The 15,280-nt window shown below is 32.5% G+C and overlaps 1 protein-coding gene across 1 annotated transcript in view; it reads left to right on the plus strand.

Annotated features, from left to right (window-relative positions):
- LOC117119371 overlaps positions 1 to 15,280 on the plus strand; it is a 26,835-nt gene continuing 11,555 nt past the window's right edge. Inside the window, exons 1-2 of the mRNA XM_033264172.1 lie at positions 1 to 324; positions 5,949 to 6,094. Coding sequence (XP_033120063.1) covers positions 5,963 to 6,094 — 132 coding nt within the window. The 5' untranslated portion in view covers positions 1 to 324; positions 5,949 to 5,962. The remainder of the gene's footprint in view (positions 325 to 5,948; positions 6,095 to 15,280) is intronic.

Genomic DNA, 15,280 nt, shown 5'->3' on the forward strand with positions numbered 1-15,280 from the left:
ACTCAGTATAGGCAAAGCAGAATGACTGATAATAGTGAATTTCACCACGATCAAAAGATTTATTGTGTTGTATTAAGTAGTATGACGAGTGTTAGATAATGGTCGCAGTTGAATAAACATTGATTTGTTTGAACAAGTTAAACAACTGAGCCTTATGCGGTTTCAGAGTATTGTAATTGTGATCCTATCACAAGAGACCAACACCGACTGAAAAGGTTGCCCAGTGACTTCGCTGCCAATGGTCGTACGAATCGGCTGACAGGCCTAGCACCTGCACTATTCATCACCTGCTTACGAAATCAATGTAGAACAGAATGCAGGCAGGTAGGTCGATATTTTTTCTGATATATAGAGTTATTATTGTTAATATTTTATACAAATATAGGCATATGTGAAATATACCAGAATTGTAAGAAAGAAGAAGTAAGACCGAAAAACTAGTTGTCTCTAGCCTAGGGAGGGGTTCATTTGTCCACCATCTACCACGCACGCCTTTCCTAGACCCCTCAGCGCCCATCACTGATTATGGTATCATATTTTCAATGAAACTGACGGTAGCCTAGCTGCTTTTTTTTTTTTTTTAAACTTTAGCTTTGTGTTTTTTTTCTTCACTAATGAAATAATAGTAGGCCTACTCCTGTCTTAAATTTGACAGTATGAGTTCTAAAAAATTCTTTGTATGGTGCTTTTTCATTATCATAACTTAACGCCGTCCAATTCGAAACCATCTTTGGGACCTGAAAATTTGGGGTAGTCTCAGGGTTGGTCTCCAATTAGAGGGCTTGCTTTGTGTTAAAAGGTTGAAGATTGTTATTTGGGTCTTTGGAAAAGTCGTCTCGAATTGGAGGGGTCTAGGAATCAGAGGGGTCTCAAATTCAAGATACACTGTATTATTAAATTGAAGAACCATCAAGTTGCGTATATCGAGAAGTATCGAGAAGTAGTAGGAGTCTTAAAGTGGGGGTACTGATGGGGCACGCAAGGTGAACTCTGGGTCCTCAATGATCAGTTATGGTGTGCTAACTCGCAAAATAAAGTGATTTTAAGTGACTTTCAACCACTTGACCATGATTTTTGGGGGAGACTGGGGAGGATGCGTCCCCCCACCAATACGCCACTGTTCACATCCCCAGTTTTTTGCACCTCATATGGCAAAAACCAGATTTCCTTGAATATAAATACCTCTGAATATAAATAGAATTTTGTATACGGATATACCTCATACCTTAGTTCCTCGATGGGGCCAGTCGTCGACTGCAAATATTAATGATTTCAAATAAAAATAAAATTTTATTTTTGGCCAATTAGCACACCCGCTGCCACGAAATAGTGGTAATTTAAAAAAAAAATTATTCTTTATTTTTATTACGTCCTCCGCTGTCTTGAAATCTCCAAAGATAAATATGTATATTTCTTCCTAATTATATAAATTTGAGGCATTTAACCATCCTATTTGACATTCACCAATAAACTTTTATTTTAATTTTCTACTCTGTCTGGATGATTTTGACAAAACTATTTGCTATATAAGAAAACAAAATTTTACTTTTATATTTTTTCCGCCCTCCACTAAAAATCTTTTAAAAAATAATTACGCGAAACAAGGAATAAAAAAAGTCTTGCCTTAGGATGAATGCCATTATTCTTTGTGGTTTTATAATAGTATTTTTGGACCTACTTAAATCAAGGATGTATTGTGGTTTTTTTGTGTTATGAATAAGTTTTGGACAAAAGAATAAATATACACAAATTAGAAGAACAGATTCCTCTTTATACTGATTAAAATATATATTGTATCAGATCTATAGTAGTATAAGAATAATATTAACAAAACGATAATACTAATAATATTGCAGTTTCAATTGCAATAGCTATATTGTATAAGATATAATAAAAATATATTAATAATAATGAAAATAGTAATAATAATAATCATAATAATAATAATTCAGTTTAATTCTTTATTCATTATCAAATCAATTTTGAATTTACAAATAAAACTTTATAATATTAAGAATTGGATAAAAGCTGTATGAAAATCTAATAAGTTTGTAAAATGAAGACCTTGATGTACAGTAGTAAAATTGTTAAACTATAAAAATAAAAACACAAATTCACAATAATGGTAATTTTAATAATAATAATAATAATGAAAGGGTTATACTAATAATATTACTGGGGCGAGGGATTGTTGTCAGGGGAGGGAGTTGAAACCTTTTATTATTAGCATCATTATGAGCTTCATTATCTTCATCATCCGTATCATTTACATTCATCTGGAAAAGTTATCATTTCATAAACATACTCATATTAAAACCAGGCTCCAGAGAAAAAAAATATGTTTGATATGTTATACAACTGATTTACCAGAATCTAAGAGACAAATAAGGTGTTTGACAAAAAACTTAAGAACAGTTAATGAGACACAGATTTTGTAATGTTGTGAAAGCTGGAAAAAGAGTGGTTATGCCCCTTTCCCCTCCCCCCCCCCAGTTTTTAAATATTAAAATATCTGTATTTCATTACCCATTCCCGAATTAACATGTCAACATTTTTTCCCTTCAAAACCTGGCTTAAAGAGGGTTTTTATTTTATTTTATTTCAAATTATCCAACAGCAAAATGCCATGTACAGGATGTCTTAAATACATATAATAATAATAATAATAATAATAATAATAATAATAATAATAATAATAATAATAATAATAATAGTAATAATAGTAATTATAATAATAATTTTTTAAATTGTTTAATATTTTTCTAAACCGTTCAATATATTTCCTCAATCATTTTGATAAAATTACTCTATAAATTTGTTGAATTGTTTTGAAATTTTGTAGTTCTGTAATGATAGGTGCTACTGTAAAACACACATGCTGATTTAATTTTTTAAAACATCAAATTTAATTCAAAAATATCATCTTTGTAGCTTTCCAGCTAAATTGCAACTGATAATGGTACACTGAGTACATGTATGACATAAAATAAGAACAACATGATATTACAAAAAAGCAGATTGATAAAGATGAATTTGGTAAAATTGTGGTCTGTTGGCTCTGATGACTTTACATGTTGTGTAGTAAATATACAGTATGTATGCCACAAATGATAATATGAGGTTATTTAAATTTTGTAATAAATAAATGCTGTATTATTGTTGTCTACCAGCCAATCCTCATGTAAAGATGCTAAAGTTGCTAGGAATGACTCCATCTTTGCTATGAATGTAGTGCATATTTCAGGGTGATTAGCAGGACAGTGGCGGCCGCCCTCGGATGGTGTTGTGCGCCAAAGTTATCTTTATCTCATTCAGCCCTCCCCCTTGTTGACAGCTTAGCTCCCTAACCCCAGATAATATATCCTACAGTCACCACAGAAGAAGCGGACCTAATAATTTCTGACACTGACTAGCAGGGACTGTAGAACATACTATAGGCCTTGAGGGGTTGAAAAGGCTAATACCTGGTGCCTAGAAAAACTGCAATTTTGAGACATGGCCTTACTGAAACATTTCAGAATTATGCTCAAACAATTACCAAAAAAGGTTCCATATTTTTGTTCCCACGAGTCATGGCTGACTGAGAGATTGGCTTTTTCGATGGGGCTTAAACCCTCCTCCCCTTCCTTTAACACCAATGATAATAAACCTAGACTCACAATTTCTGATTGATTTTCACAATGTTTTGCATTGTGCCAAATAAAATTCTAGGTATTTGGAAATAGAGGACTGGCCTGTACAAAACTATGCTGAAAGAGACTAAAACATATCTTGCTTTGAATGATTATTTTGCCAATTTTCTGAGGTGTAACTATCTATCTATCGATCAATCTATCAATCTATCTATTGCTCCTTTTATGTGGCGCCATTCCAATACTCAATTGCTTTGTGCTGTTCAGAAAAACTTTATGAAATAGATAATCTGCATAAGTTACTGTATGGAACTACACTGGGCATTGTTCGCCATTTTACATTTCAGTTACAGTACTGTTAGATCTTTAATGTATTTAACCCTTCACTGCTGCAGGTAAATCACCTCTAGTTTATGGAAACAACTATAGAGGGTGCCTGCAGTACGGGAACAATTTTAGAAAGAATTATTTTCATATACCCGGTACTATCAGGTACGCGCAATTCAACAACATTTTTTTCTACCTGGTTACTACCGGGTTTGCGCAGTGAAAGAGTTAAAATGACCTGTCATCCCTTCATGCTAACGTCACTGAATTCTGTAGGTCCTATTATTAGTTGACATGAACAAGTAAACAGTAAAAAGTGTAAAAAGAAATGCAAAAAATAACTATAGGGTGTTACTATGGAACCATACTGTATTGTCTGCCATTTCAGTTATTGTTAAATCTTTGTACTTAAAACGACCTGTCATTCCTTTATACTATCGTCACTAAATTATATTTAGGTCCTGTTGCTAGTTGCCAGAATCAACAAGTAAATATATAAAAATGTGATAAGAAATACAAATAATATATTTAGCACCTTTGTTGAAAAATTCTTCTATCTGAAATTATCTTAAAAGCATCATCATACATTACAGATTTTAATAAGATACAGTATTTGAGCCAAAAAGCAACACTTTATAAATGTATATTATTATATAAAGCGTTGTACAGAAGATATTAATTTTGGTAACATATTAATGTTGCACTGATACTAGTTGTACATGGGTGTATGGTGAGCTAGTATGAGGGGGTTGGGCACATCCCCTTCCCCATGGCAACAAATTAGTTCCACTGAGTGCATTGAAATACTAAATTAAAAAAATGACCGTTTTCATTGGAATAGGGACTTAGTTCCGCATTCTCATTTTTTGCACCCCTCCCCCAGGCTGAGACCAGCCCAGCCTATACCCTTTGCTGTATTATGGAATTCTCTTCACGGAGCTGAGTATGTGTTCTATTTATGTGTTTGATCCAAAGAGAAGTATTGGGTTGGCAAGTTAGCTGAGTAGTGTTTTATTTTATTGTGTTAATTGGTCCAAAGAGAAGTATTGGATTTGTTAAGTTGCACCAACTTTAGTTGCACTACACACATAATATGAGAGAAGAATCCAGAGGAAAAATATATTGTGGTACGTAGCAAGGGAGAAATATCCAAGTAGCCTAGACCCACAATGTTGGTTATGCAAATTGCGAAAAATCTGGAATGAGAATAACTACATATGACACAATGTTCTCGCAGTTGCTCAGTAGCTTGAATGAGCATTGACATTAATGATACTTCCAGGAATAATGCTAATTTACGGAGATCGTGACTACTCTATTATGCATTAGCTACTGTAAACATGAGCTGTGTTCTGTTTAATAATGCTATAAAATAATTTCATACTTATCGAGTGCATATATTTTATATATTGTAGAGCATATTCTCTTGTGCTGGCTATAAATGTGTTTACATAGCATTTTATGTGCCCTAAACAAATAATATAAAAAAGAATATAAAAACGTTGGATATTCACAATAGGAAATTATTCAGGATGTTATGTTTTCAAAAGGCATTACAAGGATGTAAGGTGATTTTCAAATTGTTTAAACCATGGATCTAAACCTATGGGGCTGTCTTTATTTCTGAATATTAATGATCAGTAATGACACAGTGTAATACGTTCAGTGTTGTTTACTATTAATTGTAACTGTATTGTCATAGTATTTGCTATCCATCTGCTTCTTATATTGTCAACATTCAATTGGTTGATAGATAATCGATGTACAATGTTGATTAATATTGTTGATTATAAACCTAGTTAAGAAGGTACATGAGCGGATGTACAGTTAATTACTGTTTTGCTTCCATTTACTATTGGATATGAGTATTAGACAAAGTGGTTTATTTTATATTGATTCTTATTATAGTGTTAATCTTTTTACAATAAACTAGTAGGCCCTTGGATATTAATTTCAATTTAACATTCCTATCTTTCTTCTCTTTTTTAGTGAGCTAGAGAGCCATGGCAATGTTGCTTGGAGTTTCTAGGCTGTGCTGTTTGATGTTCTACATATGTGGAATTCAAGCGTATGTATCAACTGAATCGATCGAATTTAGAGAACCAACAGAATGTTCCTCTAATTGTTCCTTCATTGTGAGTATCACTTATTTGCATTCAGTAACATAAACCCTCCAAGTCTTCGCAAACCATGTCATATTTTTTATATTTTTTCAAACCCAATGTCAATTGGAGGATTTATAAGAAAAATTCAATTGATTTGTTTTGATGTACTGTATATACATTAGGTAATCTGTGTTAAATATTGTATAATTATATGTCCCCACTTATAGACTTTTGGGGATGAATAGACTGTCTTAAAAACAACCAGTGTAGTGACATCAGCAGGGATGGAGCTTAATCCCCCATTGGTCAGGGCCAAATCTCTTTTGGCTACTTGTCAGACCAAAAAAGTTTTAAAAAAATGTTTTATATTATCTTTCTAAAAATGATCTTTGGATGTGACACAACTTATCATCTCTGAACAGTTTGAAATGTCCAAAATTAAATGGCCAAAGATTGTCTATTTTCCTGGGCTTCAGGAGTTTTTCCTATGGGAGAATGCCTTGCTGCCTTTCCCCAACTGGTGCTTCTCTTGCAGCTTTACCCCAGAATGTATCGTAGATAGTTTGTACTAGCTTGAGGAAGCCATTTTTTGTCTGAGTGTATTATGGTGAAAGGCTGTTAAAGGTGGCTCAGGCATTATGGTGTTTGAAAGTACAGTAATAATAATGTACTGTAGACAAGTATTTTTGATTCCTCCTTTGAAAAAATTTGCTAGCAAATGAAAATTTGACCCTATATAATAGTCAAAACTGCATTGGCCAAGCTGGACAACACAATATTTTTTGGCCTCTTATGCCCAAGATAATAGACAAAATCCTACTGAAGAACTATGAAGTAGCTAAATGCCCATAGGGCAATATTGTTGTAAGGTAATGTCTTACTATAAGCATATATATACAGGTGGGTAGAGCAAGAATACTTTTTGTGATTGGTGTATGATATTGATTATTGATGCCATAGCAACATGAATTTTAATTCAGTTCTATGAATCGAGTGGAATTATAAATGTGAAAGTTGACAAAGGCTGACGCCACACAGCACTACTGTAATCACATTTAAATGTTTATTTTGCACTAAGGAGTGTGAAGTATAATAAATTAAAAACATTTTAGCACCTTAAGATTCTGTCCACACAATCAAATTTTATGTGACGATTAACAGTAATACACCCATATTTGGGTGTAACATCACATTACCATGCCCATATAAGGACACATCATATTAAATCTGTTAATGTAGACAATTCAATTCAGCCCTTTAGCAGTCACTCAAAGGGGCCAGCAGTGGGATTCGTGCAAGCACAGTTAAATTAGCCAACTAAGCTGCATAGTTTATGCAACAGGAAATAAATCCGTACGGACGTGTTTTGTTCTATGACACTGTTTTCTTACAATTAAAACTGACAATATCATTCATTTGAAGTGCAAACAGGAAAACTATCTTGGGTTTTATTAGTCCCAGAATAATGATTGTGACTTTGTATTTTCAGCTACTTCATAAATACTTACCTGAATTGTTGAATTCGACGAAATTCATCTTGTATATTAACATTTTTATGAAATCTGAGCTGTGTGTTATTAATTACATGTTCCATTTCCATATTTATGAATAAATGGATATAAACAGAAAGTACTGAAAGGTCTATCTTGAATTTAAGTAGTCAGTGCAAATTTAAGGTACCTTTTAGTACGTCCTGTCTGTCGATTTCCAATTAAATGTGCATCTTGAATTTATATAGTCACTGTCGAACCAATGCATTGGTGTGGGGTGGGGTACATACAACAGTTTTTTATTATTATACAACTTTGTCTCATCTCTATGTTTTCAAAAACCTTGATCCGCCAAATGCATGCATAAGTTCATAAATCTCTGAAAGCTTTGGCATTCTACCCATACACGGTATATCAGATTTATTACTATTAAAATTAATTTCAGTAAATGATGCAATTATTAATAGGTATACAGTACTATTATTGAAATTATTTTACAAAATAAAGAAGAGTATGCATTCCCAGCTTTAAATGCATTAACAACTTGTATGCCACAAAATATCTTTGACTTGCCTGTATAGGTATAATATAATAATAGTGTAGTTTTATATAGCACACATATCCATCTAACATAAGATGCTCAGGGCGCTTTATATGTGGACTAGGAACTCGATCAATGACTTTCTTCACTCCTAAGGGTCCCTTCGTGTCTATGCTACCCGGTAACCCGGTACCAACAACTCTTGTCGTCTACCACAGGCTAGTGCCTGTTCCAGTACACCGGGGTCCCCGTATCGTCTCGAAGGATGTACTGGGTTCTTTATAGTGTACACAAGCCATTGTATACACTTGGCCTACGGTTTATAGTCCTTACCTGAGAAGACTTGTTCTACCACCAAAACTATATAGGCGAGCGTGCCGTTCGAAAAAATGCCGATATTATTGCTGTAGCTTGTGGCGCCCCTGCTTACCGCTCGGCCATTTGACTCGCCCAATATCACATCATCATGCCCATGGATCCTACCTAAATAATGCAGATGATATATATTGGTTGTTAGGGGAGGGGTTGAGGAAAAAGGGTTGAATAGTGTTGCACTACCCCAGCATTTATAACTAGTACAGAACAATAGAGGTGACAAGTCTTATTAATCATATGTGAGTTGGACATGTCAAACTGTAGATTAAGAGATTAAATATAGTGGTTGTGCCATAACAAAGGGGTTTAATCAATGAATAAACATACTGTAATATCACTAGTGGGTTTAGTCTCGAAAATAACAATAGTTGTTCACATCAAACATGGTATCTTATACGTGATCTAACGTTATAAATTTTCATTTTATTTTTAGTATACAGTAGCATTGTGATTTTTAGTATACTGTATGCATATTCATATATGTATACATATTATATTATTATATTATATTGTTATATTATTATATTATATATATGTGTATATGTATATGTGTGTTTTTATATTTCAGTGGAACTTCATTATTTATTTTGCTTTAATGTTTGATAGCTTTTGCAATAATGTCATGGCATACCTACTATATTCTATCTTTTAGATCAATACAGTATGTTTTTGACTTGAGATTTAATTTATGTATTTTTAAACATTAAGGAAATTGCTAGTAGCCAGTAATATATCACTGTTTTAATTAGTGTAAATGGCAGTCACGGATTTTTCAAACATTCAATTGGCCATGGACCAATGCGCCTTTGGGGTATAGTGCTGTTTTTATAAGGAAAATAATATTAGAGATAATTAATGCTGAACAAAAAGGAGTTAAACCGCATCCTGTGCCTGAAGTGCTCAGAAACAGTATTGAATAGTCGACTCTTTTTGGAATGCGAGTGCTCATCTTTCCCCCAGCGCTACTGTATGCACCTCAATCTGTCCACTAATAAATGGCAATCCATTTCTGTATACACTGTCCTCCAATCCTAGTTATTTGCCTGTTGATGCATTTACCTTCTTCCTATTCTCTCTGTCCAGTTACTGGGCCCTGTCTTTTTGTTCCCAAATCCAGCAAACTTGTTGGGGATAAATCTTTTTCTTCCTCTGCTCCAAAACTGTGGAATACCGTTTCCATCCGGCCTGCTAGAAGTATTGAAGTCCCTTAAAAGCACACTTATTTCCTTAATAATCCTATTTCTCTACAATAAACCTTTAAACGCCATGTATCCTGTGGCGAAAGGTGCTATATAAATTTCTATATTATTATTATTATAACAATAACACAACATAATAGTAAGCTTATTTTCATTGAAGACCAACTAAGTGATGCCTTGTATGCAGTACATTTCTACCAACTCTTCTGGTTATAATTGATTACCTTGAATAAAAGTGAATGTTTTTATTCACAATAAGAAGCGTTTATAATATATTGCAGGCATACTAAACTGTATAATAATGTCCATTATAATTTAAATTTTTCAACCATGTAAAATGAAGTCTGAAAACCTATTATTGATTTTCCTCTTACCAATCTTTTCATTACAGAAAGCAAATTGTTGATTAAATTATTCATTAATTATTGCCTACTGTATTAGTAAAAGAAAATTAGAGTTCAGTGCATTTTAACCATGACAGAAACGAAGATGAGATTTACTGTGTGATAAAGGTCCAAGGCGAACGACTGTCGAGTCAGAATGATAATAATGAGGAGCACTTTCTATTGTAATAGGAGTTAGTATCAAGAATTAAAAACAAATCACTTGATTAATTAATGTACATTCTTTGTATGGGAGTGAGCGCTAAAATAAATATTTATACATCCAAAGGATGAGATTGATATTAATGAGAGATTTATTGATGTAACCAATGCTAAATGTATGGCTTGAATTTCTGTTTACGTAAAAAGAGAAACAACACTTAATTATTCATTTAACTTTAATTAAAGATATACAGTCTCGTAAAATTAGAAAAAAAAATCCCAAAAAATTAATTCCTAACATAGATTGCATTATTTACATCTTTGGTTTAATCCTGACCAAATAAAATTTAGATTATTATTTTATAATTGTATTTCAGTCAAATCTTCTATTGATATTTTCCAAAATAGATTAGGCTCCTCAGAGCCATTGGCCCAACCATGCTTAGTTTAGGATTAGTTGTCTATATGGATAGATTAAATATTACTTTCTTGGTGCATTTTTTATGTTCATGTTAAGCACATAGAGGTCTCCATAAAATGCGCTCTATAAGTTGACCATTATTATTATTTATGATATTTTCTTTTTAACTGTACTCTACTACCCTTTTCAAATGGACTATAATCAGATATGCAAATTTTGATCATGAATTCTTAGATTTACCATATATGGTAAAAATTGAACTTATACTATTTGTATTTCAATCCAAAATTCAATTCATATGGTGCAAAATATACAGCCTTATGTTGGTACTGTACAGTATGGGTTTTTACATTGTTAAAGTTCTCGTCTACCCATTTTTTAGAAAAGGCAGAATATGCAAATCTTTCCATGAATTTGTTAAATTTTCCTATTCAGAGTTTTAATAGAGGCTTAGAGAAAGAGGAACTAAACTTGTCTGTATAAGCATTTATAGGTGCTTTTGCTTTTGATCATAAATATATTTTGTATAACAGTTCCTGTATCGAGTGTCCGGTATTTTGAGGTTCAAAGCAGACATCGATAATGTGTTCTATAGTGGGCCAATATTTACTTAATAGATTTATAATATGTTGCAGTTACTAAATTAATTTACTCTGCTTTTCAAAAGAAAATCATATTTATTTATCAGATGTAAATTGTAGTACATTTGAATATTCTCTTATTTAAGATATGATATTGTATTTGTATTGATATTGTAACTATGATCTATATGCAAAACTTAAATGCAGTTCAAGAGACATGGTTTTTAAGAAGATTAAAATATTTTGTGTTGATGAAATAATTTCCAATGTAATAAATATTTTCAGGAAATACAGTTGAAATATGCTACGTGATAGTACATTGATTGTGTTATTTTTATTGTTCGTAGGGCTTACTATCTAGTACAATAGTAGAACGTGACTAGGCTTATATATGTAATGTTCCAATCTTTTCAGACGGAATTTGAATTCCATGAAATACAATCTCTAATCTCTGTTTGCACTTTCAAGTTTTATGTGAAAAAGTTTTGTTATTTGCCCATATTTGAACATTGTGATAAAATACCACACCCATATATGAGCCATTCTCAGGTATTTTGCACATAATTATAGTGTCGACAAGAGTTTAATAGGCATTTTGTTTCAGCTCTTATTTGTTTGCGGTTTTTTTAGCAATTATTTTCAACTATATCTTTCATTTATATCTGTACTGTCACATACTGTAGTTATTTTTCCATCCTCTAGCTTTTTTTTCTTTCATTCTGCTTTCTTTCTAATGACCTTTATCTGTTAATCCCTTTTCTTAGGAGATAATTTATGATGATATTAATAATATTAATATTACATACGGTATTCGTATAAATCCCCCGTTTTGAATATACGCCTCATTTTGAATAGACGTCTCCCTTGAATAATCGCCCCATGAAGACTGTAAACAAAACATGGAAGGAACATCATTCTAAACACATTCTATTAATGTTCTACACAAGTAGACTCGCATTTTGTTCTAACATGGTTGGAATCAATAATCTTTATGATCACTCAACACATTTTGACAGTAATGTGTTGTAGCTCCACATTTACAGTAATACGGGGTGTTTATTTGAGTATACATATCCATTTTAACATATTCTCTAACTAATACGGTAAGTAAACAATAAGTTATATTCCTCTATATTCAAAACCAATAAGTAACAATAAAAATCCGGGGCCTTTGTTCTAATATTATTAATAAGTAATAATAATATTATAGACTTATTGTTAGTTGCTGCCCAGCCATTCTGCAAAATTAAACTTACACTCTAATAATTCTTACTATCAAAATAGTTCTGAATTTTCTAATCTGATGATTAGAAAAGCCACAGAATGCAATTATTTTGACACTGTAGAAAATAGAAATGCAATTATTTTGACACTGTAGAAAATAGAAACCAAGGTGTGGTTATTTCCTGAGTACAGTAATTGCCTGAAATCCTTCAGTCTGAAGGCAATTTTTAAAAGAAGTAATGTCTTGGGCTTCTAAGTTCCTATAGTGTGCAGAAAACCATAACCTGACAATAGTTTTAGTTGGTTAAATAGGCCAGTCACCTTTTTTAATATGTATATATTTTAATCAATCTCCTGGTAGAGTAAGCAGTTGCTGAGTGATGTGGTCAGTAGATTAGCTGTGTGTGTGTTCATTAGCTGCACGTACTGTATTAGAATGATTTGCTTGATGTACGCTGACAGTTGAAATTGTTTCAGTTAAATAGGTAGAATGTCCTGGTCAGTGTTAGGATGTTAATGAGATAAAAATGTAGAGTAAAATTTATGATGAATTATTTCAACGTTGCCATGTCTTTTCAGATCTTTAGTAAAACCAATCAAATAGAAAAAGCGTATTAAGATGGCCTGAAGAGTGACAAATCCACAAGAATAAATGTTGAATATTTTGTTGTATCAATGACACATTATGTAACTAAGAGAGGACTTAGGGAGGCAAGGTCTTTACTGTGGTAATAAGTAAAAAGTGAAATAAAATTTCAAATAAATCAAGTAATTGCAATATCAAGTAATGGCAGTAAGATGTAATATTTTAGTATGATTCACATTTAAATTCACTTATGAACATACCGTGTATGGTTTATGATTTTGTATAGTCTCTTTGACTTATGTGTGGTTGTATGTATTTATTTTGGGCTAGTATGTTTTTTATGCTTGATTAAAGCATGATTAAAGGTTTCATTGAGGCTTAACTTTTTGATCAGATGCTCAATAAAGTGTAACAGTTAAAGAATAGCACTTGAATTCCAATTATCTAAAGTTAACTCAGCAAGTAGACGAATCTATTAATTACCAGTTTCACTTTTTTGTTGAAGTAGCTTGTACATTTAGCAAAATAATAATCAATAGCGATCCATTCACAATTCTGTCTTCTGTGTTTAATGTATGTTTGGCCTATAAATACGTTGCTATGTCACCTTATTAAATCATGTGTTACCTCTTCGTTACTGAGTAACTGCAACCAACCGGCCAATGGCTGAGTACCACCAGCCACAGTTTAATATCTTTTTCAATGACGTGTGATTAAAGCCCTAATATATTAAATTTGTTATGTATACTGTAATGGTCAGTGTAATAATAGACAAAAATAAAAATATAATGTTGGAAAGTTAAGTATATTGTTAGTTGAAAGTATAGCTTGATTACTGTAGTTGTAGATATTAGCCATTGTGCTTACCGCATCCGGACCCGTCAGATCTATGCGAATAGTTTCTAGATACGATTCCTGTCTGTTGACTGCTACTGGCAGTGTGAGCTGACCATCATTTTCAAATAAATTTTTCCCGAGATCAGCAGAAAAACTCTTTGTATCAAGGGCGTAGGTACACCACAATGGGTGCCTCTCGGCCTGCGTAGTAATTTCAATTTATTGCATTTCCTCATGTGGATATATACAACCGGACCCCTTTTCTCATTGCGGTTTGGAATTACCTCGCTCCGTGCACCGATGACTTTTTGGACCAGTAGACACAAAACAATTTGTCAGAGATCCGTCATTCGATACTCATGCAGTAGCAAGCATACATGATGGTTTCAGCTTATTTGTACCAGAATCACATGTGGGGTGGCAGGAACACCTTCACCTTAATGTTTTTTTCTGCTGCTACAATATTTCTTTGCTTCAAAATTACCTTCATTTTTTTTTGTTTTTTTTTTGAGTAGTGTTTGAAAATTTGTGGGTGGTATTTTAATGGATTTTTATTGTTTTAATTGTGTTGCTATTCTGTGGCGGGGTATTTTATGTATTTGTTTTTTAATGTATTTTATAATGTAATGTTATGTTTTGTATGCTTTCTCTGATTGAGATTCCCTGTTTTGTATTTGTAGTTTAGTGTTGTGTATTTTTATGCCTTTTCTTTTTATACCTTTTTAACTGTTTTTAAATGTTCCTCATTTGTTATTTTACATTCAATTTAGCAACTTGCCACGAATTGTAAATTTTTTGAAGGAATAAATAAATAAAACAAATAAAAAAGGAATGCCCTCTGCTGAATACCAAGACTCGTAACAGAATGGGTTTTGATATTGAAGAAACCTTGTATCATGGGTAGGGGTGGTCAAAACCATAGGTGGATTCATTATTTTTAAAATGGAGGGGAGAAACCAGCTTGCCCAGAATAGACTAGTGTAGAATGCTTGCAACAGTGTCAACGTAGTGGCCGGAGCCCTATTAAAACATATAATTGTTTTTAATATTATACATGTGAATTATATTCTATATTATTTTTTCTTATTCATTTTTCAATAATGTACGTGGTATTGGTATGCATTGAAAAATGTAGTTGCTTGTCCCTTCATTGGTCAAATCTTTGCCCATATCAACTTTGCCTTTGATTCATATGTATGATATAAAATATTTTAAAATAAAAAAAACAAAAACAAACAGGAAGTCCTGAAATGTATACTTTACTATATTTTCCTGAACCAAAGTACAAAGACTCAAATTTTCTTTAACAAAAAATTGTTGTATGCCCATATTTGGAATTGACTCCCTGCAAACATTACAAACTGTTCTTCTGTTGCTTCATTAAAAAAATTACTTAAAACTCACCTTTTCCATCATT

Source organism: Anneissia japonica, unplaced genomic scaffold (assembly GCF_011630105.1).
Source record: "Anneissia japonica isolate Jap-2015-1 unplaced genomic scaffold, ASM1163010v1 scaffold287827_len377088_cov200, whole genome shotgun sequence".
In the NCBI taxonomy this organism is placed as follows: Eukaryota; Metazoa; Echinodermata; class Crinoidea; order Comatulida; family Comatulidae; genus Anneissia; species Anneissia japonica.